The sequence below is a fragment of the Podarcis vaucheri genome (genome assembly GCF_965113315.1).
Source record: "Podarcis vaucheri genome assembly, chromosome: 16".
Taxonomy (NCBI): domain Eukaryota; kingdom Metazoa; phylum Chordata; class Lepidosauria; order Squamata; family Lacertidae; genus Podarcis; species Podarcis vaucheri.
In genome coordinates, this window is record NC_138754.1 from 5538664 (window position 1) to 5566622 (window position 27959).

A 27959-nucleotide genomic window follows, 5' to 3' on the forward strand; every position below is an offset into this window, starting at 1 on the left:
GCTTCTTGGGAGAAAAGCCATGACAAACCTAGACAGCATCTTAAAAAGCAGAGACATCACCTTGCCAACAAAGGTCCGTATAGTTAAAGCTATGGTTTTCCCAGTAGTGATGTATGGAAGTGAGAGCTGGACCATAAAGAAGGCTGATCACCGAAGAATTGATGCTTTTGAATTCTGGTGCTGGAAGAGACTCTTGAGAGTCCCATGGACTGCAGGAAGATCAAACCTCTCCATTCTGAAGGAAATCATCCCTGAGTGCTCACTGGAAGGACAGATCCGGAAGCTGAGGCTCCAAGACTTTGGCCACCTCATGAGAAGAGAAGACTCCCTGGAAAAGACCCTGATGTTGGGAAAGATGGAGGGCCCAAGGAAAAGGGGACGACAGAGGACGAGATGGTTGGATGATGTTCTCGAAGCGACCAACATGAGTTTGACCAAACTGCGGGAGGCAGTGGAAGACAGGAGGGCCTGGTGTGCTCTGGTCCAGGGGGTCATGAAGAGGCGGACACAACTAAATGACTAAACAACAACAACAACAACAAATAATAATAATAATAATAATAATAATAATAATAATAATAATAATAATAATAATAATATGAATATGAATATGAATGAATGAATAAATAAGAAAGAACCCCCGTGATACTTTGTAATGCTTTGGGTAAATAATAACAATAACAATAACAACAACAACAACAATAGAATGAATGAATAAAAATAAAGAAAGACGGGGAGGAAACTGAGGCAAAGGGGCACGGAACGCTAGGAACACGCTCTCCTTTTAAAAAACCATTCTCGGCTGGAGCCACGCCCCTCCTTCCACGCCCCAGCCAATGGCAGCGGCGCCCCTTTCGCCGGAGCGCTACATTCGCTTCCTTATATGGAGCGCCGCGCCTTATAAGGCGCCGCCTCGTCGCCATGGCCACGTTGTCAATGGGTCTCTATCTCTCCGCGCCCCCCGCATCCCTCCCGCGGAGCACGTGACCCGAGGCAGCAGGAGAAGCGGCGGCGGCGGCGGAGAAGCGAAATTGACAAGCGGAGACGGAGGAGCGACGCTTCTGCTGCCGCCGCCGCCGCCGCATCTCTCGGGAAAGAAAAGTTCTTCGCCCGCTCCGCTTGTCCCTAGGATTTTTTATTTTTTATTTTTAAAGCCAGTTTTGAGGGAAGCGGGGGAGGAAATAAAATAAAATAAAATTCCGAAGCATTGTCCGGCAGCTTGCGCGGGCGGGAGCTGCGCGCGGGCGCAACTTCAGGATCGGGGCCGCCGCGCTGCGCGCAAAAGAAGAAACTACTGCTTTTTTTGCACTGGAGGGAGAAGCGCAAGGAACAGCCTCGAGCCCCTCAGGCGGAATTTGCTTCAAAGAAAAGAAAAGGGAAAAAAGAGAGAAAACCATCAATTTCTTCTCCAGGATTCCGAAGGAGAATTAAAAGCGATTTTCGAGCAGGTCTGGGTACTACCCTCGTTTTCCCTCTTCCTTTCCGATAAAGGAGACGCCCCCCCCCCCGCTTTGGGGTATTATTATAATTATTATTAAACCATATTTTATTTTGGTGGTTTTGCTTGTGGTTAAGTCATTGCTGCCCACTCTGACAGATAGGAATTTGTTTCTGAATTTATTCGGGGGTGCAGTGGTAAGTCAAAGGAGCGCTGCCTGCTATTTTTTTTTGTCTCCCTGTTGGAGAAGAAAAGCGTTTCCTTATTTCTGGGGTACTTTCCCCTTTTCAGGTAGAAAATGACACGAGGCAACATCGTGCTATAGGCTACCTGTGAGTTTTACTCCCTCCTAAAGTAGTGAGCTCCTCCGCTGACTGCAGGGGCGCGCGCTTACTCCTGAGTAAACGGGTGAAGGTTTTTGCCGTGTCAGGAGCGATTTATCCCCACCCTCTCCCGCAAAAGCAAGACAGGATAAGGAGGACTCCCGGAAAAGAAAAATTAAAAAGACAGAACTTTCGTTGGGGAAAAATGTATGAGAGTTTGCAAAACCGGCAGAAACTTCACAAATTGATTTTTGCTCTCTCTAAAAAAACAACAACACGATTTAAACAGTACAGATTTGATGTTAGTTGCTTGCAACAATGATGTTTAAGGGTGGCTTTTGGTGTTCAGCTGAAAAAACAAAAAACGTGTCCAGTCATTTGTACTGGCATCACTTTCTAGGATTATTAATTATTATTTCTGTGGGATGAAATTATGGCAATTCAAAAAGAGTTTAATGGTACTAAATATTCTGTTATAATTAAAGAAAAAAATATATTTAATTTCCATAGCAGGATTTGACATCTGTTAAAAATATTACTAATGCTAATAAAGTTGCTTTAATTGAAATAGGGTGAAAGCTTAACACAATTGTGTATAGACAGTGGCATGAATATTTATTAAATATTGACTGTTGTTACTAATGACCGTTAATGTCTAGAGAAGGAAACAGGATCTAATAATATTAGCAACAATAGTGTTATCAACAGTAATCACTAGTAATTTTATTAACAGCAGTCTAATGCTGTTAATCATGATGTATCAATTACCATTACCTGTAAAAATAGCAACGTATTAATAGGAATATATTGCTAATAATGTACAGTATTGCTTTTAACAGTATTGCATTACTGATATTACAGATTTTGCAGGTAGCAATATCAATACAATTAGATGCCATTTCTTCCTGCGCAAAGCTTTTAAGAAATATTATTTATTATTCAATGGACATTCATTGCTATAGGGGGAAATGACATTTATTCATAAATATATTATTAGGAGGTGGTTGGAGATAATAAATTCTTCAGAGGGTTGGTACAATGAATATCATTTTAATTCCTGCTGCGCTTGGAAAAAGACAAATTTTCTCGCCCCCCAAATCCCTTATTGATCTGTAGATGATCTTCATCAGCTGTATTTAATACCTTGATCAGGGGTCAGTAGGAGAATAAAGATATATACAGGGGTTCAGAGTTAAACCCACATCCTCCCTGATCCTTAAAATAGTTCACCGGAATAGATCTGTCTCATTCATGCAAGCTACTTTCTCTGTTGCTAGAGAAACTCTCTCTCCTTGAAAACTGAAATCCGAATGCCTGTTGATTTTGACCATAGAAAGGACAGAATGGGGAGGGAAACAGAGGCTAGATTGGAATCTTTGCCCTGGCTTCGATGGATTCAATTTGCCCACACCCCAAAGGCAGAAGCACCCTAAAACCCCAGAGACGGGCATTTCTGGTGATGAAACATCCATCCCAGAGACAGTTTCGGATGAAGGCTCTCCCTCTCTTTCGGAAGCCCATCAAAATCTGATGGATCGTTTCTTTGGAGCCACCACCATTTTTAAAAATAATATTTTTTTGGGGGGAAGTACCAGGGAACTGACTTTAAACTACCTCTCAAAGACTTGTTTGTTGCATTTTCTGTTCCTTTTGGGACACCGCTGCCTTAAAAGGCAGATGAACAGCCCCCAAAAGGCTGTCATAAGATGTCGTATATTTTACACTCGATGGGAATGTGAACTTTAGACAGCCGGTATGGGAGTTCTGTGGCTTCTGGTTTTTCCTTCGCCTTCCTTGCACAATGTTTGCTGAGCTCTCTTCTTAAAAATAAACTAACCTCTTGCACCTTTTCTCTCTCCCTGTCCTTCCTTAAAAAAATAAAAAATAAAACCCCCATGCACAGATCTGTCAGGATTTGAATGCCTGCTAGCAGCTGCCGCCTCACTGGAAGAAGTTTCCTCTCTGGTTATGGGTACCCTTTTCGGAGTCGTTATAACCCTGCTGCCTGTGTGCTTTCCATCCTCTGGCGACTGAAGACCCGAGATTCCTTCCCTTCTCTCTGCTGGGCTTCTGCCAAATCGAGGCATTGTGATCTTCTTTCTCCAGCGAAGAAGGCAGACCGCTTCTTTTGGGAAGACCCACGGGGAGGAAAATGGAGGGAGGTGACTGCAATTTCCCCTCCCGGCACTGATTCTTACTAGTGGGGATTTTGGGATTCCCTCTGCCGCTTTTGGAAGAACGGAAGAAAACCTTCGTTTACAGTTGCCTGCTTGGACTTGTGGGGCAAGAAGCCGCCAAAGACGCACCTCCTTTCATTCCTTATTCTTCTCCCTAACCCCCCCCCCCTTTGCAAAGCATGCAGTTGTTTGCTGTTCTGCTGGAAAGTAGATTTATAACCCCGCTTTCTTCAGGATCTGTTTCATCCTCTTCCTCCTCTCTACCTGCTTCCTCCTTCTCTCCCTCCTTCACGGCTGGTCCTTTCCACCTTCTCCTTCCCAAACCTCAGCCGCTCACCCCCTGCCCTTCTCTATTCCTCTTCCCTCCTCCTCCTCCTTTCCTTCCTTCTCTCCCTCCTTTCTCCTCTTGCCAGGCATCCCCCAGCCTTCCTGCCCATCTCATCCTTTCCTTCTCTCCCTAGCTGTCATTCTCTTGCCCGTTGCTGCCCCTTCTTGACCTCCCAGCCTCTGCAGCCAGCCCCATAGCTCCTCCAACCAACCCCCCCCTCTGCTAGATCTCTCTCTAACCCCCCTGCAATTCTCACCCCCTTTCTCCCCTCCCACTCCCCTCCTTTCCTGCCCCTTCCTTACGACCCCTCTCCCAGGATGGCTCTGGTGGTGACCCCCTGGCAGGAAGAGCTTCCAGGCGTTCCTCCAGGGGTCCCGCCGCAGCTGCCAGCCCCAGCCCCCCAGGAGCCCAGCGGGGGCAGCAGCGGGGAGGGCAAGGCGTCGGGCTCGGCCGTGGACTGTCTGGTGTGCGGGGACAAGGCCAGCGGCAAGCACTACGGCCAGTTCACCTGCGAGGGCTGCAAGAGCTTCTTCAAGCGCTCCGTTCGCCGCAACCTCAGCTACACCTGCCGTGCCAGCCGCCAGTGCCCCGTCGACCAACACCACCGCAACCAGTGCCAACACTGCCGCCTCACCAAGTGCCTCAAGGTTGGCATGCGCCGTGAAGGTGGGTTGCCTGGGGGTGTGTGTCCCACACATCTCATCCTCCTCCTCCTCTCTCTCTCTCTGTTTTCTTGCAATCTCCCTCTCCTCCCTTCGCTCTCCAGAGGCCAGTCTTCCATTTCTTCTTCTTGCCCTGTTTGGATCTCTCTTGCTCTTTCCAGTGGCGTAGCGTGGGTTCTCAGCACCCGGGGCAAGGCAAGTAATTTGCACCCCCTAACCCGTGGATTTTAGCACTCGAGTCTCTTCCGCGCCCCCCCAGATGTTGCGCCAGGTGCAGCAGGCCCCCCTGCACCCCCCACGCTACGCCACTGCTCCCACCACAAGTCTTCAGGACAGCCTTCCGAAGGCTGGCGCGGGGAGAAGGTCTCTCCGCCCCACCGCCAGGCTTCGGAGCAGCCTTCCGAAGGCTGGTGCGGGGAGAAGGTCTCTCCGCCCCACCGCCAGGCTTCGGAGGAGGTCCGAGGACAGTGTGGTTCCTGCTTCCTCGAGGAGGGCCGGCCAAACGCGCCCCCCCCAATGTTGCGCCCGGTGTGGCCGGCACCCCTGGCACCCCCCACGCTACGCCACTGGCTCTTTCCTTTTCTGGAAGTTGTGACATCCCTTTACTTGCTCTGCTCCTCCTTGCTGCCTTAGGGCTCCTCCGGAGAGCAAGGGGAAGGAGCGTAGCTCAGTGGTCAGAGCAGCTGCTTGGCTTGCAGAAGGTCCCAGGTTCCATCCCCGCTGGCAGAGGCTCTCTTGCCCTCGAGAGCAACTGCCAGTCTGTGCCAAAAGCACTGAGTTTCCTGTGATCCTGGTTTTTCTTTTTCTGTGGATGTATTCTGCGAAATGTCATCGATGCATCAATAGTCTTGTTATTTGTGTATTCATAGGTTACCTGCCCTTCAACCTAAGTTCCCAGGGCAGGTTCCACCAACTAAAACACAGTACAGTGGTACCTTGGGTTAAGAATTTAATTCGTTCTGGAGGTCCGTTCTTAACCTGAAACTGTTCTTAACCTGAAGCACCACTTTAGCCAATGGGGCCTCCTGCTGCTGCCACGCTGCCGGAGCACGATTTCTGTTCTCATCCTGAAGCAAAGTTCTTAACCCAAGGTACTATTTCTGGGTTAGTGGAGTCTGTAACCTGAAGCATTTGTAACCTGAAGCGTATGTAACCCGAGGTACCACTGTATTGAAACAGCTAACAATCGCAAAAATTACGTGGGCCCTAAAAGGATACGGCTTGAGTGTCAAAAGCACTTCATTCAGTTTATATATCCCACACTTCCCAGGGTGGAAAACCTATCAATCATGTAGAAAAGCATTTGAGAAGAGAAAGAACATAAGCAGAGCTCGCTGGATCAGGCCAGTGGCTCATGTAGCCCAGGATCCTGTTCTCACAGTGGCCGATCAGATGCCTCAGTGGGAAACCTGCAAGCACAAAGTGCAACACACAAAAGCACAGTTGGCACCAGTGGCTCCTGTGGGAGGGAGTTCCGCAGTTTAACGATCCACTGGGTGAAAAAGTCTTCGCCTTTTCTCTGTCCAGGGATCTGAGGGTCGCCGGAAACAGTTGTCTTTCAGCCCCCAAATGGCAACCTGGGTAAAGAGGGATGTTTTTAAAATCCCTCCTGAAAGTCAATTATGAGGCAGGCGGGCGCATCTCGCTCGGGAGGGCATTTCACAAATGGGGAGCCACCACGAAGGAGGCCCTGTCAGTGCCAACCGGGCCTCCTTGGTGGTGGCACCCTTACTACCAAGGCCTCCTCTGCTGGTCTGAAATGCTTGATACTGGGAAAGGTGCTTTTTAAAAAGGCACTGGTGCCTTAGTGGCCAATGGTGTGTTAATGGCGGATAGATTTGTGCATAGAAACAGAATAACCTGTCTTATACGGAGTCCAAACATTGATCCAATTAGCTCATTATTGTCTCTGCTGACTGGAAGAGGCTCTCTGGGGTTTCAAGCAGGGATTAAATGTGGGATCTTCAGCATGCAAAGCAATCGCTCTACTCCTGAGCTGCTGTCATTCCATTCAAAAATAAGAAGCTAGTCCTCATGGTTCTGAATAGAGGATTGGTTGTAATTGGGAGCTGCCTTACACCAAGCCAGCCCCTTGGATCTATCTAGCTGTGTGTTGTCTACACTGGCTGGCAGCAGCTCTCCAGGATTTCAGGCAAGGGGTCTCTCCCAGCAGTACCTGGGGATGGCAGGGATCGAACTCAGGACCTTGTGCACACAGGGTCCTTGCTCTGCCACTGAGCTACGGCCTTTTCCTGAACCATCCACACATCATTCTGCTTTATTAGCTGCGTTCTGCAGTGCTTCCTCAATGTCCGTATATTATTGCCACCCAGAGGGGCAAACTGCAATTCTTGCATTGTAGGGGGTTGGACTAGATGACCTTTGGGGGTGCCCCTCCAACTCTGCCATTCTATGAAAAGCAGGGCAAAGAATTAAATCAGGCCATTTGAGTTAAAGGCTGAGAAAACGATAAACTAAAATTGACAGATTTGCGCACCGGCTACTTCCACCCCTGTCCTGATTTTATTTACTTCTGCTCTCCAGGGGACCTGGTTTAATTTCAATTTATTTGTGGCATGAAAAGTGAGGAGGATTTCAGCAGGGAGTGCTGGGACTTGTCTGGGAACAAAGCAGAGATTCTGCTGCGAAACCTTTGCAGCGGCAAACTCTGTCGAAAGGGAAATAGCTGCCGTGCCACTGTCCTGAACCTTCGGGACAGATAAAAGAAAGAGCTTTTTCACACAAGACGTAGCTAGACTCTGGAACTCCCTCCCACATGAGGGCAGAGGCAGCCAACAAGGCTTGAAAAGAGGACTGGGCAAATTGATGGAGGGGAGAGGGCTATTTGTCACTAGCACTAGCCCCTGTTGGCTACCAGTCACCAGTCACTGCGGCTTTGCTCTGCCTCCAGGAAAGCTTCTGAAATCCGATTGCTGCAAATCACAAGCGTGGAGAGCACTGCTCTTGCACTCAGGCCCTCCTTTTGGGCTTCCAAAGAGGCATGTGGATGGTCACTGTGAAAAGAGGAGGCAGGACTACAAGGCCTCCACTTGACCTGACCCAGGCGCCGGGCTCTTCTGATGTCCTTACGTTCCAGAGGAAGTCTATTTACATCCCTAGTTTCTTACAGGTATTTGGCTTTGGTGAGGAGAGGATGTTGGACTAGACTGGACCCCTTTGGCCGGATCCAACGGGCTCTTATTGCATTCTTAAAAGTAAAGGTAAAGGGACCCCTGACCATTAGGTCCAGTTGTGGCCGACTCTGGGGTTGCGGTGCTCATCTCGCTTTACTGGCCGAGGGAGCTGGCGTACGGCTTCCGAGTCATGTGGCCAGCATGATGAAGCCGCTTCTGGCGAACCAGAGCAGAAACGCCGTTTACCTTCCCGCAGGAGTGGTACCTATTTATCCATTTGCACTTTGACGTGCTTTCGAACTGCTAGATTGGCAGGAGCAGGGACTGAGCAACGGGAGCTCACCCCGTCGTGGGTATTCGAACTGCCGACCTTCTGATTGGCAAGTCCTAGGCTCTGTGGTTTAACCCACAGTGCCACCTGCGTCCCATTGCATTCTTACGAGAGCACTATACAAAGTGCCTATGTGGGGACCCTAATTCTTCATCTTCCTTCCATCCCTCTTCTGCTTTCCCCGCCTCCCGTTTTCCTTTGTGACTCTCTCCCGTTTCTATCCTGTTTTCCGCCAGTTCCCCTTTTCTTCATTTCCCCCCAATTCCCTCCACGCCTCCTCTTTGCTTTCTCCTCTCCTTTTCTCCCTTTCTTTGCCTTCCTCTTCCTCTGCAACCCTTTTACAAAGGCAGATCTTGATTATCTAGCCTTGCCAACCACATGCCCTTTGCTGAATCATCCTCCTCTCTGCTCCTGCAATTTCTTCCCTCGTTCCCCTTGATTCATGCCGTCTTTGTCTTCCCAAGAACCACCCAGGGTAGGACAGCGTCTCCTCCTTTTCATCTTCGCCCTTCAAAATTATTTACCTTTCCCCTTTCCTTCTCTCTGTCCTTCCTCTGCGCTTTCTTCTTTATTTTTTAGGATGCGCCACTTAAGATCCCGTTTCTTCCCCTCCACATTTAAGCAGAGGGGCTCCTTTGCAAGACGATTGGACACATTAATGGCTGATAAGGCTACTAACAAGGGACGCGGGTGGCGCTGTGGGTTAAACCACAGAGCCTAGGACTTGCCAATCAGAAGGTCGGCAGTTCGAATCCCCGCAATGAGGTGAGCTCCCGTTGCTCGGTCCCTGCTCCTGCCAACCTAGCAGTTTGAAAGCATGTCAAAGTGCAAGTAGATAAATAGGTACCACTCCGGTGGGAAGGTAAACGGCGTTTCCATGCGCTGCTCTTGTTCGCCAGAAGCGGCTTAGTCATGCTGGCCACATGACCCGGAAGCTGTACGCCAGCTCCCTCGGCCAATAAAGTGAGATGAGCGCTGCAACCCCAGAGTCGGCCACGACTGGACCCAATGGTCAGGGGTCCCTTTACCTTTACCTTTAAGGCTACCAACATCTGCTGGCTACAATGGCTATTTTCTGCCTCCACTGTTGGAAGCAGTAGCTGCTGAATAATAGCAGTTCCAGGAAACCACGGGGGGGGGGGAGTGCCATGGCATTTGGGTCTGGCTTGTGGGCATCTGTTTGGCTATTGTGGGAACATTTGCAGGATAAAAAGCTACAGGATTTCTGGGAAAGGTTTCAAGAAGTGCACAGATTAGAAAGGAAACCAGTGCAGCTGCCTCAAAATAGTTGCAAGCCCCCAGCAGTGTTTTTTAAAATCTTTATTTTTTAATGTATCTTTATTAATTTAAAATAAATGCATTTATGAAAAACAGATGTACATATAAGTAAACAAACAAACAAACAAATAACAGAAAAATCAAACAAACCACTACACTATTAGAAGATTAATGTAATTATCATCATATATACTCCTGGTATTGAACACAATTATAAAATTTGTAGAAAAGAAATTTAAAACCGACTTCCAATTAATCTCACTGCCTATCCGTTTCTTCATACCGCACAGTTACTTGTATAATTTCTTTTTACCTCCCCCCTACAAATGTAGAAAACTATGGAGTAAAAGGAAACATCTTGGCAGAATTAGACTGAGCCCCCAGCAGTGTTGAAAGCAGCACGGTGTCTGACCGCCCCAGTAGCAGGTAGAGAAACAACTAATCATGGCTCAGTGATTTAAAAAAAATAAGTTGTCTGGAAGGGGGCAAAGGATTCCTTGGAGGAGGGAGAATGCGGGAAGATTTGAGACAGTGTTTTCAGAGCTTGCTCACACAGCACAACTTGTGGAACTCCCTGCCACAAGAAGCAGGGACAGCGACCAACTTGGATGGCTTTAAAGGAGGGTTGGGCTGGTTCATGAAGAGGGCTATCGATGGCTGCTAGCGACGATGGCTGTGATTCTGCGTCCACGGTCAGAGGCAGCAATTCCTCTGAATGCCAGTTGCTGCAGGAACTGCAGGAGACGAGAGGGCCTTTTGTGCTGAAGTCATGCTTGCGGGTTTCTGACAAGACGGGCCCCTGGCGTGATCCAGCAGGCTTGTTTGTGGGGCCAGAGCTGAGCGCCCTCTGATCTGCCGGCCCTGCCAATCATGCAGAAGGTGGGGAGGAAGCGGGGCAGGGTTCCCTTTGCCTTGACACAAGTTTTTTTTTTTAAATCATTTTTATTGATTTTCCAATTAAAAATATCCAATTAATATATCCAATCATAATACTCCAATTAAAATAAAAAACTAAAAAAGAGACGAAATTATAGTCCAAATTATAATTATTAATTTCTCAGGGCTCCCGAGGGTCTGGATCTCTGAAGCAAATCTCCACATCTTAGTCCTGTTTCTCCTCGTTGTTTCCATATTTTCCACATCTCAATTTTGACGCTTCTTACTTACTTAATTTTCAATTTTCTTTTTCACTGTGATTACTAACAACCCCAATGGCATGGTATTGCATCATACAATATACAAAGCAAACAAAATAATAATAATAAGAAGAAGAAGAAGAAGAAGAAGAAGGAGAAGAAGAAGAAGTCAATTTATATCCTGCCTTTTTCCCTGACAGGGACTCAAGGCGGCTTACAAATAAAATAAGAACTGCTAATTATTATTATTTTTTGAGGGGTTCAACCATTAAAAAAACAATTAAGCAATGTAATTAAAATTACCTATCTGTCTATAGGGGATGTGGGTGGCACTGTGGGTTAAACTACAGAGCCTAGAACTTGCCGATCAGAAGGTCGGCGGTTTGAATCCCCATGACGGGGTGAGCTCCCGTTGCTCGGTCCCTGCTCCTGTCAACCTAGCAGTTCGAAAGCACGTCCAAGTGCAAGTAGATAAATCGGTACCGCTCCGGAGGGAAGGTGAACGGTGTTTCCGTGCGCTGCTCTGGTTCGCCAGAAGCGGCTTAGTCCTGCTGGTCCAGTAAAGCGAGATGAGCGCCGCAACCCCAGAGTCGGTCACAACTGGACCTAATGGTCAGGGGTCCATTTACCTTTACCTATCTGTCTATAAGATTCCTGTGTTGTATGGGGTTGGACTTGATGGCCCCAGAAAGGGTCCCTTCCAACTTTACAATTCTGTTAAAAACGTACTGGCAATCTCCCTACGACAGAGGAATGGCAAACTAAGCTGTTGGACTGCGCCGAAATGGCAAAACTGACCGGAAAGCTCAGGAATCAAGAAGACAAGAACTTCAAGAAAGAATGGGGGGGGGGATTATAATTTATTTAGGACACCATTGTAAAGCAGGTGAAAACATTACCAGGATTCTAATAATGCTTGTAATGGATCAAATATGATGGACAATATGGACAGGTACAAAATATTGTTGTTGTTTAGTCGTGTCCGACTCTTTGTGACCCCCTGAACCAGAGCAAACCAGGCACTTCTGTCTTCCACTGCCTCCCGCAGTTTGGTCAAACTCATTTTAGTAGCTTTGAGAACACTGTCCAACCATCTCCTCCTCTGTCGTCCCCTTCTCCTTGTGCCCTCCGTCTTTTCCAACATCAGGGTCTTTTCCAGGGAGTCTTCTCTTCTCATCAGTTGGCCAAAGTATTGGAGTCTCAGCTTCAGGATCTGTCCTTCCAGTGAGCACTCAGGGCTGATTTCCTTCAGAATGGATAGGTTTGATCTTCTTGCAGTCCATGGGACTCTCAAGAGTCTCCTCAGCACCAGAATTCAAAAGCATCAATTCTTCGGCGATCAGCCTTCTTTATGGTCCAGCTCTCACTTCCATACATCACTACTGGGAAAACCAGAGCTTTGACTATACGGACCTTTGTTGGCAAGGTGATACAAAATATAGACTGAAATAATACGCATTTGGAAATGTTGACAATAGATTTAGAGAAATGTGTATTTGGCATTGTTACAGCTCTTCATTTGTAAAACCAAATAAAAACAATTAAAAAGACCACATACTGGCAATCACAACGGGAAAATAATAATAAGGAAATGAAAAGAAACATATGCATTCTTCGTTTCCCGAGCTTGCTTGGGTGGTGAATACTGAGAATCTTAAGTCAGAAACCCAGGAAATAAAAATTTCCCCTCCCCAGGACGACGTAATGGCATATTGGTTTCACGAAATAAATGCTGAGACGCGAATCATGTGCTTTCTCCCTTCTTCCCCCCATAACATTTTATTAATTTCCCAACAATAACAAACAAAACAAACAACAATAAAAACCAAAACAAAACAAATTGACTTCCCCCTTAATCCCTTCCTTGGTTCCATTGTATATCAATGTACTACATGCCCATTATAAAGTTTTAACCATTTGAATTTCTTATTGTCCATTCATAATAAAATTACAAGAATTCTCAAAACTCTGCCAATGTATTAACCTGTGTACATTGCAATAAAGTCCTTCCATTCTTCCTTAAATTCCTTGTTGTCGCTTCCCCTTAATTTCATTGTCAACTTTGCCGTTTCAGCATATTCCGTTAATTTAACTTGCCAATCTTCTTTGGCCACGACACTTTCATCTTTCCAATGTTGTGCTGTTTGTGCAGCCGTACATAAACAAATTCTTTTGTGATCTTGGTAAGTCCATTCCTGTAATACCTAACAGGAAATCTTCTGGGGTTTTTTAGCAAGGGTTATTTTAAACACCTTCATTTCATTATAAATCATTTCCCAATAATTCTTAACAATTTTGCAATTCCACCATTTATGAAAAAATGTACCTTCTCTTGTTTTACATTTCCAATGCTTGTTTTCTCTAGTTTTGTACATTTTTGCTAGCTTAACCAGAGTTAGATACCTGAAGGAGCGTCTCCACCCCCAATTTTCTGCCTGGACACTGAGGTCCAGCTCTGAGGGCCTTCTGGTGGTTCCCTCCCTATGAGAAGCCAAGTTACAGGGAACCAGGGAGAGGGCCTTCTCAGTGGTGGCACCCGCCCTGTGGAACGCCCTCCCGTCAGATGTCAAAGAGAACAACAACTACCAGACTTTTAGAAGACATCTGAAGGCAGCCCTGTTTAGGGAAGCTTTGAATGTTTAATAGACTATTGTATTTTAATATTCTGTTGGAAGCCGCCCAGAGTGGCTGGGGAAACCCAGCCAGATGGGCGGGGTATAAATAATAAATTATTATTATTACTTATTATCTATACATCATTTTTTCTTTTTTATATACATTTTTATTATTTTTAACATATTAATTCCAACATTCATGCAACATAACTTCTCATCTTATGCAATATTTTTGGACTTCCGTCAACGCCTCTGATGATGTTCCGTTCTTTATCACTTATTATGCATTGCTTAATTACATATTACCTTTAATTATCCTTAACTAATACAGTGGTGCCTCGCAAGACGAAATTAATTCGTTCCGCGAGTCTTTTCGTCTTGCGAAGCACGGTCCGTCGCAACTGCGCCTCTTCAAGCGGCTTTAAGAAAAAAGCGAACAAACTCGCAAGACGTTTTCGTCTTGCGAAGCAAGCCCATAGGGAAATTCGTCTAGCGAAGCAACGCAAAAACCGAAAAACCCTTTCGTCTAGCGAGTTTTTCGTCTTGCGAGGCATTCGTCTTGCGGGGCACCACTGTAATTCTCCTCAGTGTCTTTTTTTTGGGCAATATTTCAAATAATTCACCTTACAAAACTTCTTACCAACCTACTAGCGTGATCTGTTCATCCCAATTACTTTTCAAATAGTCCGTAAATTGACTCCAGCCTTCTGAGAATCTCTGGTCCCGCAGGTTTCGAATCCTTCCTGTTAGTTTATCTAATTCTGCATAGTCCATCCATTTCATCCTCCTTTCTGCTGCCATTGCATATGTTGTTGTTGTTTAGTCGTTTAGTCGTGTCCGACTCTTCGTGACCCCATGGACCAGAGCACGCCAGGCACTCCTGTCCTCCACTGCCTCCCGCAGTTTGATCAAACTCATGCTAGTAGCTTCAAGAACACCATCCAACCATCTCATCCTCTGTCGTCCCCTTCTCCTTGTGCCCTCCATCTTTCCCAACATCAGGGTCTTTTCCAGGGAGTCTTCTCTTCTCATGAGGTGGCCAAAGTATTGGAGCCCAGCTTCAGGATCTGTCCTTCCAGTGAGCACTCAGGGCTGATTTCCTTCAGAATGGAGAGGTTTGATCTTCTTGCCATTGCATATAGAAGCAACCTATACATCATTTTCTCCCTCCCTCCCTTCTTGTCTCCCTCCAGCCGTGCAACGGGGGCGCATGGCTCCCGCGCAGCCCAGCCCGGGCCAGTACCCCTTCACCAACGGAGACCCCTACAATTGCCACTCCTACTTGACGGGCTTCATCTCCCTCCTCCTCCGGGCAGAGCCCTACCCCACTTCCCGCTATGGGGCCCAGTGCCTGCAGCCCAACAACATCATGGGCATCGAGAACATCTGCGAGCTGGCCGCCCGCCTCCTCTTCAGTGCCATCGAGTGGGCCAAAAACATCCCCTTCTTCCCGGACTTCCAGTTGGCCGACCAGGTCTGCCTTCTGCGCATGACCTGGAGCGAGCTCTTCGTCCTCAACGCCGCCCAGTGCTCCATGCCTCTCCACGTGGCTCCCCTCCTGGCCGCCGCTGGCCTCCATGCCTCGCCCATGTCCGCCGACCGCGTGGTGGCCTTCATGGACCACATCCGCGTCTTCCAGGAGCAGGTGGAGAAGCTGAAGGCTCTGCACGTCGACTCGGCCGAGTATTCCTGCCTGAAGGCCATCGTCCTCTTCACCCCAGGTGAGCATTGCGCGCTGCCGGATCGGAGGAGGAAGAGGAGAGGGCTATTGGTGGCCATGATGGCCATGCTATGACTCGCCATTTCATCATTCGGGGCAAGTCAGAGAAAGTCCTGTCAGGATTCCAGTCGCGGTCAGAGGTAAACCGGCCTCACTCCAGGCATTTGGCTGGGATCCTTGTTGACCTTCCGTCTGCGTCTCCCGGCAGGCAAGGTCGTAAATCGGCGATCCTCCTCAAACGTGAGGAGAACACACCCTCCTCCTTCTCTCCCTCCCTGCACTCCCCCAGGGAGGGGAAGAAAGGACAGACAGGAGTCCTATTTACATGTTTTATTCCTGTCATTCAGCAGTACAGAGAAAACGTGTCTGTACCCTCCAGACTCCGGCAGTACTCGACTCCGCCCCTGTACTTCCAGTACAGGTCAGATGATACTCTGAGCTAACATCCGGTGCTCAGTACAGAGAATGGACTGCCCCTTTTTCCCACCAGTACAGTTCCAGACCACATCTTGTTTTGCTTTCCAGCCACCTGCAGCTGGCTTTTGCATTGCTGCTTTTTCCTGACAAGTCCTCCTTCATGCAGGGCATTGTTAAACTATGGAACTCAGTGCTGCAGGAGGCAGCGATGTCTGCTATTAAGTAGTGGGTGGACATAGCAAACGACACAGAGATTTCTCCAAATGCCATATTTTTCGCTCTGTAAGACGCACCCGACCATAAGACACACCTAGTTTTAGAGGAGGAGAACAAGAAAAAAAACAAAACCCTCTTGCTGTTCTGGCTTCTGGGATAACTGCGCAGACTGCATTCGCTCCGTAAGACGCACACACATTTCCCCTTACTTTTTAGGAGGGAAAAAGTGTGTCCTATAGAGTGAAAAATACGGTAGTTCTTACTTATAAAGCTGGAACTGAACAGCAAACAGCTCAGCCAGCCTGCTTTTCATAGGCAGCCGGCTGTCAACATCGTAACAACAACAGCCCAGGGTTTCCCGCCTAAATTAACTTACGTGGGCCTGAGTGAAAACTATACAGTGGTACCTCGGGTTAAGAACTTAATTCGTTCCGAAGGTCCGTTCTTAACCTGAAACTGTTCTTAACCTAAAGCACCACTTTAGCTAATGGGGCCTCCCGCCGCCGCCACGCGATTTCTGTTCTCATCCTGAAGCAAAGTTCTTAACCCGAGGTACTATTTCTGGGTTAGCAGAGTCTGTAACCTGAAGCGGCAGTAACCTGAAGCGTCTGTAACCCGAGGTACCACTGTATACACAATACCCCTGGTGGCCAGGGTGAGAACTTCAATACATAACATCTGCCATCTTGGATGGCTGGAACAGAAGGCTGTCGTTGGTTAATGGCTGTGCTCTGCCTCCACAGTCAAGAGGAAGTGATGCTTCTGAATACCTAGTTGTTGGAAACTGCAGCAGGGGAGAGGGCTCTCCTGCCCGGAGCCTGCCTGTGGGTTTGCCATGGTTTGCAGCTAAAAAAGCCAATGCAATTCTGGGCTGCATCAATAGGAGTATAGCATCTAGATCAAGGGAAGTAATAGTGCCACTGTATTCTGCTCTGGTCAGACCTCACCTGGAGTACTGTGTCCAGTTCTGGGCACCACAGTTCAAGAAGGACACTGACAAACTGGAACGTGTCCAGAGGAGGGCAACCAAAATGGTCAAAGGCCTGGAAACGATGCCTTATGAGGAACGACTAAGGGAGCTGGGCATGTTTAGCCTGGAGAAGAGGAGGTTAAGGGGTGATATGATAGCCATGTTCAAATATCTAAAAGGATGTCACATAGAGGAGGGAGAAAGGTTGTTTTCTGCTGCTCCAGAGAAGCGGACACAGAGCAATGGATCCAAACTACAAGAAAGAAGATTCCACCTAAACATTAGGAAGAACTTCCTGACAGTAAGAGCTGTTTGACAGTGGAATTTGCTGCCAAGGAGTGTGGTGGAGTCTCCTGCTTTGGAGGTCTTTAAGCAGAGGCTTGACAACCATATGTCAGGAGTGCTCTGATGGTGTTTCCTGCTTGGCAGGGGGTTGGACTCGATGGCCCTTGTGGTCTCTTCCAACTCTAGGATTCTGTGATTCTATTCTATGATGGCGGGGGCACTTTGCTGGCCATGGTGAGAACAGGATGTGGGTCTCTTCTGATCGTGTTGGATCAGATTGCACAATTAATTCAAAGGTGGCTGCAAAGCTGAATGGCTTCAGCAACACGTTCCTTTCCTGTCGAGTGGTTGTTAGGAGAGATCAGGGGAACGCCACCACTGAGAAGGCCCTCTGCCTGGTTCCCTGTAGCTTCGCTTCTCGCAGGGAGGGAACTGCCAGAAGGCCCTCAGCGCTGGACCTCAGCGTCCAGGCTGAACAATGGGGGTGGAGATGCTCCTTCAGGTCTACTGGGCCGAAGCCGTTTAGGGCTTTCAAGGTCAGCACGAACACTTCAAATTGTGCCCGGAAATGTCCTGGGAGCCAATGTAGGTCTCGCAGAACCTGTGTTATGTGGTCTCGGTGGCCGCTCCCAGTCCCCAGTCTAGCTGCCATATTCTGTCCCAGGATGATCTATGACAGGGGTCTGCAACCCACGGCTCCGGAGCCGCATGTGGCTCTTTTACACCTTTGCCGCGGCTCCGGGGCGGATACTAGCGAGGGGAGGAGGCGCATTGTGCGCCCCGACACTCCCCACTGTGGTGGGCGCTGTACTGGCTGTGACGTCACATGGGGGCGGTGCGTGCATTAGTCACGCACCGTCCCGACGTCACCTTCCCGCCCGCCCGCTACGTTGTAAGGGGCATGTACGCTGGTCACTGCATTGAAAGGGGGCATGTACGCTGGTCACTGTTTTGAAGGGGAGTGAAGAACACACACACACACACAAAAAGGTACTTGTTAATTTAACGTTTATTTCTATGAGGAGGAGTAATTCTGAGGGGTCAAACAAAGAAATAATAAAAAGTGACAAAAAAGTTATTTTCATAATGACGAGTTTTGCGGCTCCCAGTTGTTTTTTCTTCGGAAACGGGTCCAAGTGGCTCTTTTTGTCTTAAAGGTTGCAGACCCCTGATCTATGAGAAAGTCTTCTTCCCTCTGTTGCTTGTATGGAGGTTGCAGAAAGGCAGGAGATTCAAGGAAGGAGCCAAAACAAGTTGCCAGCCAAGGTGGGATGGCTATCCTGGTGTCGGTGGGCCAATTCCTGGCCCACTGGAAGGAGAAAGCTTGCTTTTGCTAGCAAGCAGAGTTTGGGGTGGTCACCTGCCTACATCTGCGTTGGAGGGAGGTCAGACAAGATGACCCCTGGGACACTAATGAACACCTGCATGGCCAAAAAAAGCCACTATGGTCTGGAGTGATTCTGTGTTATGCCAGCAGAGGGTGGAGGAGTGACTCCCTCTCGCCTCCTGCTGGAGGGAAACAGAAGCGACTTGCCCCTTTGGGAAGAATAGGAGAGCACGATCCATTTCTGAACCTGCCGCCCACAACCAGCAGTCTGCTGCTGTGAAACAGGCCAAGAGGCCAATCAGACCTGGAGGATCAACCCCCCTGGAAACTACCATTAATCCAGAACACAGCAGCTAGGCTGGTGACTGGGAGCGGCTGCCGAGACCACATAACACCGGTCCTGAAAGACCTACATTGGCTCCCAGTACGTTTCCGGGCACAATTCAAAGTGTTGGTGCTGACCTTTAAAGCCCTAAATGGCCTCGGCCCAGTATACCTGAAGGAGCGTCTCCACCCCCATCGTTCAGCCCAGACACTGAGGTCCAGTGCCGAGGGCCTTCTGGCGGTTCCCTCGCTGCGAGAAGCCAAGTTACAGGGAACCAGGCAGAGGGCCTTCTCGGTGGTGGCGCCCACCCTATGGAACGCCCTCCCATCAGATGTCAAGGGGATAAACAACTACAGTGGTACCTCGGGTTAAGTACTTAATTCGTTCCGGAGGTCCGTACTTAACCTGAAACTGTTCTTAACCTGAAGCACCACTTTAGCTACTGGGGCCTCCTGCCGCCGCCGCGCCGCGGGAGCATGATTTCTGTTCTCATCCTAAAGCAGAGTTCTTAACCCGAGGTAGTATTTTGGATTTGGATTTGATATCCCGCTTTATCTGGGTTAGTGGAGTCTGTAATGTGAAGCGTATGTAACCCGAGGTACCACTGTATCTGACTTTTAGAAGACATCTGAAGGCAGCCCTGTTTAGGGAAGTTTTTAATGTTTGATGTTTTATCATGTTTTTAATATTCTGTTGGGAGCCGCCCAGAGTGGCTGGGGAAACCCATCTGGATAGGCAGGGTATTAATAGTAGTAGTAGTAGTAGTAGTAATAATAATAATAATAATAATAATAATAATAATAATAATAATAATAATGTATATCCCTCAAACCCAGTGTTGTCCATACTGACCCTCCGTGAATTCAGGCCATGAGCTTCCCTAGAGATGCTGCTGGGCGTGTGTGTGTTAACCTGGGGCATTCTGCATGCCAAGCAGGTGGTGCACCTGTGAGCTGTGACCCTCCCCTTCACCTTTCTCCTCGCACCGCTACCTAGAGCTGGCCTCTGCAGAAGCAGAGCTTAATAAACTGCATGCATGTCAAGGAGAAAGGGGATAGAGAAGAGTTTTTCTCCCTCTCCCACAGTTCTAGAAGCCGTGCAATGAAGCTGAACGTTGGAAGATTCGGGGGAGAGAGAAGAAAGTGCTTCTTTGCAGTGCACATTGTTAAACTCCCTCCTGCAGGATGCAGCGAGGGGCAAAAGCCTAGGTGGCTTTAAAAGAGAATGACACAAATTCATGGAGCAGGAGAGTGCTATTGAGGGCTACTATCTGTTGATAGATGGCCATCCTGACTTGGCCCCAGACACACTGATCAGATGTTTGGAAGCTGTGGCTGGATGGTTATGTGGGAGCCGGTTGAAGCTAAATCCTTCGAAGACAGAGGTCCTGTGGCTGGGACGGGACGATATGGGATTGGGGGGGCAACTCCCATCTCTTGCAGTGGTGCAATTAGTGCCAGCACCGTCCGTTAAGTGTTTGGGTGTAATCTTCGACACCTCCCTTTCCATGGAGGCACAGATTGCAGCTATAACAAAGGCGGCATTTTTTCATCTCCGCCAAGCTAAGCAGTTGGCTCCTTACCTCTCTTGTCCTGACCTAGCCACTGTGATCCACGCGACGGTCACCTCCAGACTGGATTATTGTAACTCGCTCTACGTGGGGCTGCCCCTGAGACTGACCCAGAAACTCCAGTGGGTGCAGAATGCCATGGCAAGGCTCCTTACGGGGTCCTCGCTGCGAGATCACATTCACCCGATGCTATACCAGCTGCACTGGCTCCCGGTGGATTACAGGATCAGGTTTAAGGTGCTGGTTTTAACCTTTAAAGCCCTATATGGCCTAGGACCCTCGTACGTACGGGACCGCCTCTCCTGGTATGTCCCACAGAGGAACTTAAGATCTTCAAACAAAAACATCTTGGAGGTCCCAGGCCACAGAGAGGTTAGGCTGGCCTCAACCAGAGCCAGGGCTTTTTCGGCTGCGGCTCTGATCTGGTGGAACACTCCGTCACAAGAGACCAGGGCCCTGCGGAACTTGACATCTTTCCGCAGGGCCTGCAAGACAGAGCTGTTCCACCGGGCCTTTGGCCAAGGCACAGCCTGACCCCCTTCTTAGGCAATCATCACAGAACACTAGCCCAATGGTTGCCATCAATTTGATTTGAATTAATTTTATAATGAAATGACTTTAGAATGTTGTATTACTTTATTGTTGTTAGCCGCCCTGAGCCCGGTTTCGGCTGGGGTGGGCAGGATATAAATAAATTTATTATTATTATTATTATTATTATTATTATTATTATTATTAGCCATGTTGTCTATGCTCTGCCTCCACAGTCGGAGGCAGGAATGCTTCTAAAGACCAGTTCCTGGAAACTGCAGGAGAAGAGATTTGCTCTTGTGCTCAAATCCTGCTTCTGAGTTTCCCATTGGGGCATCTGGGTGGCCGCTGGGAGAACAGGAATCTGGGCTTTGACACCATTGTCTTGTGAAGTGGTCTATAAACTTGTTGAATCTCAATAGCAACCTCCTCGATTCCGCCCTGCCATCGATCGGTGCCGGCTATTTTCTTGAAGGCATCAGGTAGCTGAGCTTGCGATGGCAGGGAGTGTGTGTGTGTGTGTGTGGGGGGGGTTGCTTGCATCTTAAGTGATCTCGCCTTGCCAAAATGTACGTTGGTTCCTGAAATCGCCCCCAGGCCGGTTTGCCTTTGCAAGATGGAAACTGTCGGAAGTTTGGGCACACAGCCTTTGCACAGAGCTAAGAGAGTGAGAGGGACGCGGGTGGCACTGTGGGTTAAACCACAGAGCCTAGGACTTGCTGATCAGAAGGTCGGCGGTTCGAATCCCCATGACGGGGTGAGCTCCGTTGCTCAGTCCCAGCTCCTGCCAACCTAGCAGTTCAGAAGCATGTCAAAGTGCAAGTAGATAAATAGGTACCGCTCTGGCGGGAAGGTAAACGGCGTTTCCGTGCGCTGCTCTGGTTCGCCAGAAGCGGCTTAGTCATGCTGGCCACTGACCTGGAAGCTGTACGCCAGCTCCCTCGGCCAATAAAGCGAGATGAACGCCGCAACCCAATAGTCGGTCACGACTGGACCTAATGGTCAGGGGTCCCTTTAAGAGAGTGAGGGACCTCTGTACCCCCAGACTGTACCTTTAACCTTACAAGCTTGCAACCTTAGCAAGAATAGGTTAGAACAGAACCTGCATCTCACGTCCCCATGTCTGCTCTGGTCATCTAGCATTTGCTAGGGGGCGAGTTCACAAAGGTGCTGGAGAAACTATTTGCTTTGATGCCCGGAGTAATGCGCCACAACTGGCAGATAAACAGCCCGCCCGCCTCTCTGCAGTTTTTTTTTTAAATTAACCAAATCTAGCTGCCCCCCTTTCTCTCCCCACACGCACACACCCTGGTGCTCCTTTCATCCCTTTGGTGGCCCGCGACAGCATAGCCAGAGTAAGCGTTTTCAAGTCCCAGCTATTGATGCCGGCGACGGGCGGCCCATTCTCCCCACGCAGCTAAATGTCTGTTGCGTTAGCCATGCCGCGTTAGAAAAAAGCGGCGGCTGTGAATGGATTCGCGGTGAGGTCCCTTTTGGGGGCCTCTGTCAATAGCGGCGGCGTTCGTGGTCTGAATAGCCACGGCGCTCATTTGAGGGGCTCTGAATGGAGCTGTTTTGTGGCTCCCGCAACGGGGGAGAGGGATGAACTCAGCTTGAAGGTTTCATTCAAGCTGGGAAACGGCAGCCCTCGGAGACGTATTTCACTGGAGTGCTTGGGGGGGGGGGCGGCGAATGCTTCTCAACAGGCATGGGGGGGGAAACACAACAACCCTCAAATGTATATTCTCTTAATTGAATCCTGGAATTATGCTCAGTGGAATTGATGTTATAAAGGTGATGTAATAAATAAATAAATAAATAAATAAATAAATAAATAAATAAAATCCCGCCCTCCCCAGCCGAAGCTGGGCTCAGAGCGGCTAACAACAGGAAAATAATACAGCATTCTAAAATCGTAAGGTTCTCTGTGGGACATACCAGGAGAGGCGGTCCCGTAGGTACGAGGGTCCTAGGCCGTATAGGGCTTTAAAACCAGCACCTTAAGCCTGACCCTGTACTCCACCGGGAGCCAGTGCAGCTGGTAGAGCACTGGGTGAATGTGATCCCACAGTGAGGACCCCATAAGGAGTCTTGCCATGGCATTCTGCACCCGCTGGAGTTTCTGGGTCAGTCTCAAGGGCAGCCCCACGTAGAGTGAGTTACAATTTTAAAATCAATTCATTATAAAATCAGTTCAAATCAAATTGATGGCAACCGTTGGGCTAGAGTTCTGTGAAGATTACCAAAGGAGGGGTCAGGCTGTGCCTTGGCCAAAGGCTTGGTGGAACAGCTCTGTCTTGCAGGCCCTGCGGAAAGATGTCAAGTCCCACAGGGCCCTAGTGACAGAGCGTTCCGCCAGATCGGAGCCACAGCTGAAAAAGCCCTGGCTCTAGTTGAGGCCAGCCTAACCTCCCTGTGGCTCGGGACTTCCAAGATGTTTTTGTTTGAAGACCGTAAGGTCCTCCGTGGGACATACCCGGAGAGGCGGTCCTGTAGGTACGAGGGTCCTAGGCCGTATAGGGCTTTAAAACCAGCACCTTAAACCTGACTCTGTACTCCACCGGGAGCCAGTGCAGCTGGTAGAGCACTGGGTGAATGTGATCCCACAGTGAGGACCCCATAAGGAGTCTTGCCGTGGCATTCTGCACCCGCTGGAGTTTCTGGGTCAGTCTCAAGGGCAGCCCCACGTAGAGTGAGTTACAATAATCCAGTCTGGAGGTGACGGTTGCATGGATCACAGTGGCTAGGTCAGGGCGAGAGAGTAAAATGACTGAATTTGGTAAAGTGATGCTCATTTCAAGAATCACCTAAGACTGAAGAAAGGAGGAAGACCCTCACTCTAGCATCCTGTTCTCACTGAAGCCAATACCTCACAAGCAGGATTTGAGCACAAGAGAATTCTCTCCTTTTCTGTGTTTTTCGGCAACTGGAATTTAGAAACATTACTGTCTCTGACCACAGAGGCAGAGCGCAGCCACCAGAGCTACTAGCCATCAGTCAGTGGCGTAGCGTGGGTTGTCAGCACCCGGGGCAAGGCAAGTAATTTGCGCCCCCTAACCGGTGGATTTTAGCAGGGGCAGAGAGCTGCGAGTGCGAGTGCGCCCTCCCCAGATGTTGCGCCCGGTGCGGCCGGCCCCCCCTGCACCCCCCATGCTATGCCACTGCCATCAGTAGCACTCATGAACACAAAACTTATTATGGTCAGAGACCAGCTTAAGAAACACAAATGGAACTACTATCCCAATATATACAGCAATGGATTTTCAGTTTAAATTTGCAATAGGCATAGTAAAGGAGGTAAAGGGACCCCTGACCATTAGGTCCAGTTGTGGCTGACTCTGGGGTTGCGGCTCATCTCGCTTTACTGGCCGAGGGAGCCGGCGTACATCTTCTGGGTCATGTGGCCAGCAGGACTAAGCCGCTTCTGGCGAACTGGAGCAGCGCACGGAAACGCCGTTTAGCTTCCCGCTGGAGCGGGACCTATTTATCTACTTGCACTTGGATGTGCTTTCGAACTGCTAGGTTGGCAGGAGCAGGGACCGAGCAACAGGAGCTCACCCGTCGTGGGGATTCGAACCGCTGACCTTCTGATCGGCAAGTCCTGGGCTCTGTGGTTTAACCCACAGCGCCACCCCCGTCCCCTGTAGGGGACATATAGGCTTATAAACACAGATAGGCATATAAACACGTAAAAACTTTAAAATAGACTACCTTAGAGAAATGACCCGAAGTCGCCCGTGGATCCGGGTTTGGGAATTTCCAAACTAGACTGAATCGGGCGATGGTCTGCGCCTACAGATCTGTGCGCAGAATCTGACGGCCATCCGGGTCGTCTTGTGGTCTTTGCTTAATAGGAGAAGATCGAATTTTTGCTTTGCCGGGAGGTCCGCAAGCCACACCAGCAGCTGGCTGAAGGTTTCTCTATGTGCCTCATTGTAAAAGGGACATCTAAAAAATATGTGTTCAGGGCTTCCTAAATCCCCCAAAGGACAAGCACAAATTCTCTGGTCAAATGGGACTTTTTTAAAGGACCCTTCCAAGACTGGCGAGGGCAGAGCCGAGCTTTCTGGCAAGTGTAAAAGCCCTTCTTGCATTTTTGGATACAAGAAAAAAAAGATATGCTGCTACTGGTTTCCCCAAACGCTCTGGGCATCTTCCAACATATATAAAAATATAATAAAACTTGAACCATTTTTAAAAAAACCCTTCCCTATACAGGGTTGTCTTCTGATGTCTTCTGAAGGTTGTAAAGTTACTATATTGGCCTGAAAATAAACCACACACCCCCAAATTCTGACTGTGAAAAGTTAAAGTGCGCCTTAGATTTGCGACCTTACAAAACTGGCTTTTACGATATCGCTGCAGTAAAATGGAACGGGTGCGAGTGCCTGCGAAATTTTAAAGATGTGGCTTATATTCGCGTGCGGCTTGTATTCGGGCCAATAAGGTACTTTTCTCCCTGGCTCGGGGGTGGGTGGGTCGCATAACTCCATACCCTCCAACTTTTCTCCAGTGAAAATAAGGAAAAGTGGGATGTTCCGGGATCAGATCAGAAACCGGGACGGCTTCTGTAAATCCAGGGTTGTAGGAGCTGGAGTTTTGGTCGTGCTGTGGCCCTGGTGTGGGCTTCGCCTTGGGCATATGTTTGGCCCCTGTGAGAATAGGATCCTGGCTTAGCGGATGGTGACTTTTACCACATATGGTGGGTGGACTTGTGATAAAGTTAAGAATTTTGGGGAGTTAATTTACAATGAACTCAAGAAAATATTTAAATACACTTTCCCAAAAAAACCCAGAAGCCTTTTTGTTGGGTTTGATGGGTAAGGAAATTAAGAAAGTGGACCAAAGACTTTTTATGTATGCCACAGCAGCGGCAAGAAACATGCTTGCCCCAAACTGGAAATTGCAAGAAGTTCCTACCATTGCGGAGTGGCAGACAAAAATGATGAGCTACGTGGAGTTAGCCAAACTGACGGGAAGAATTCGGGACCAGGACGATCATAGGTTTCAAGAAAATTGGAGTAAATCTATGGTGTATATAAAGGATAATTGCAAAACCTTTAAAACACTGGCAGGACTGAAATAGCTTACAGTGTACCACAGATACAAGGTTTATAAATAGAATTCACGATATAAGAAAATAAGGGATACTTGCTGAAGGGATGGAGAGAAGTCGCAAGCTCGGCAGAGCTAATAGTATCTATGTGATTTATTGTAGAGGTAAAGGGACCCCTGACCATTCGGTCCAGTCGTGGCCGACTCTGGGCTCATCTCGCTTTATTGGCCGAGGGAGCCGGCGTACAGCTTCCGGGTCATGTGGCCAGCAGGACTAAGTCGCTTCTGGCGAACCAGAGCAGCGCACGGAAACGCCATTTACCTTCCTGCTGGAGCGGTACCTATTTATCTACTTGCACTTTTGACGTGCTTTCGAAGTCCTAGGTTGGCAGGAGCAGGGACCGAGCAACGGGAGCTCACCCCGTCGCGGGGATTCGAACCGCGGACCTTCTGATCGGCAAGTCCTAGGCTCTGTGGTTTAACCCACAGCGCCACCCGCGTCCCTGTGATTTATTGTATTGTACTGTAAAAGTATGTATGAGGACTGTAACAGTATGTATAAGGAAAATAATAAAAAATTATATACAAAAGAAGAGAATAGGGTGTGGCCTAGATAGGATCTTCTCTAGCCAGATCCATCAGCTGGGCTTTCACTCCGATCAGTTGATCTCCCGTGTGAACCTTCTTTCCTTCTCCCCCTTGCAGATGCGGTGGGGCTGACGGACTTGTGTCATGTGGAGAACGTCCAGGAGAAGTCCCAGTGTGCCTTGGAAGAGTACGTCCGGAACCAGTACCCCAACCAGCCCAGCCGATTTGGGCGCCTCCTCCTCCGCCTCCCCTCTCTGCGCATCGTCTCCGCCCCTGTCATCGAGCAACTCTTCTTTGTGCGCTTGGTAGGCAAGACCCCCATCGAGACACTGATTCGAGACATGCTCCTTTCCGGCTCCAGCTTCAACTGGCCTTACATCTCCATGCAGTGAAAGCAGCCGGGGGTTGGAGGCCGTGACTGTTGCCTTTGCCCCCCAAACTGGGCGATGGGGGCCTGGTTGGTGCGCAGACAGCGGTGGGCTGTCGCTCAGGGAGACAGAGCGTCTCACCTGTGCTCCCTCCAAAATGGCGGCCCTCGAGACAACCAGGAAGTGACATCAAGGAGGTAGAGCTTGAGGGCACTTTCCCGGTTTCTTCTTCTTGGGAGTGACTTTGGACAAGCAATCCCTGCCCTTCCATATTTATATCGCAGACAAAACAAAATGTCGGCCGTATTCTTAAAATGAGCTTGATCCTTGGATGGTTATTTTTTAAAATGTGCTTTGTCTACAAGAATGTCCTTGCCCCTGAAGGAATTATAATGGAACAAGGGCATTCTGGATCGAGAACCTGAGATCTTTCGTTGTCCCATTTCTAAGAGATTTCTATAAACTTCATTGGTGGGTTTGCCTTGGGCCCGCCTTCTCAACTGGTGAATGTTTTGTTGACAGCGTGTTGGCGACTAGAGGCCAAGGTGAAGGTTTGCAGTGGATTGCGATACAAACTTGGCGATGCGCAAAAACACGTGTGGCTTGCCCGAGCCTCAATTGTGCAACGGCACCTCAAACAATCTTTCACCTTCCCTTTTGCGTTTGTGCATAAATGTGTAACGAGGGAGAAAAGGGCTGGGGCAATTGGGGAAAAAAGACTTGCCTCTTCAGACCGATCAAAAAGAAAAGAGTTGCCTCCTCAGCCTGCTTTTCTTTTCTTTTTATAACAAGGACTTTCTTTTTCAGGCCAATATGTGTGAAAGTGTCCTTTACAATACTGCAAAAAGCCTGCATATCTTCCAAGACTCCTTCCCTGTGGGCCTTTACAACCTAGGGAACTGTCTATAATCTATGATGTTTGGGAGTGATGGTGGCTATCATATCCTATACCTGAACTGAAGCGGAAGAGATACAGAAAAAATGAACAAACCCAGAATTGGAGTTGGGGCAGTTGATTCCATTCATGTGCAAAAAAGAGGAGATAGACAGGGGAGAGACTTCTTCTTCTTTAATCTAAAGGAGGGGCAAAATGATTTGGGATGTCTCTTACCTGGAGGGGGAAACATGCTATTTATAAAATAAAATAAACTCAGATTATATCCTA

The 27959-nt window shown here is 48.6% G+C and overlaps 1 protein-coding gene across 2 annotated transcripts; it reads left to right on the forward strand.

Moving 5' to 3' along the window:
* The first annotated feature begins 1021 nt into the window (after positions 1-1021).
* On the forward strand, positions 1022-27959 carry LOC309520519 (COUP transcription factor 2-like). 2 transcript variants are annotated; one of them, XM_082202410.1, is made up of 4 exons: positions 1022-1448; positions 3665-4932; positions 14616-15143; positions 26544-27959. In XM_082202410.1, exons 2-4 carry the CDS (start codon positions 4584-4586, stop codon positions 26816-26818), a joined length of 1152 nt encoding a protein of 383 aa, XP_082058536.1. In that variant the 5' UTR covers positions 1022-1448; positions 3665-4583; the 3' UTR covers positions 26819-27959. The 2 variants fall into 2 exon arrangements, with proteins under 2 accessions (XP_082058536.1, XP_082058537.1); XM_082202411.1 differs by lacking the exon at positions 1022-1448 and having other exon boundaries at positions 4508-4913.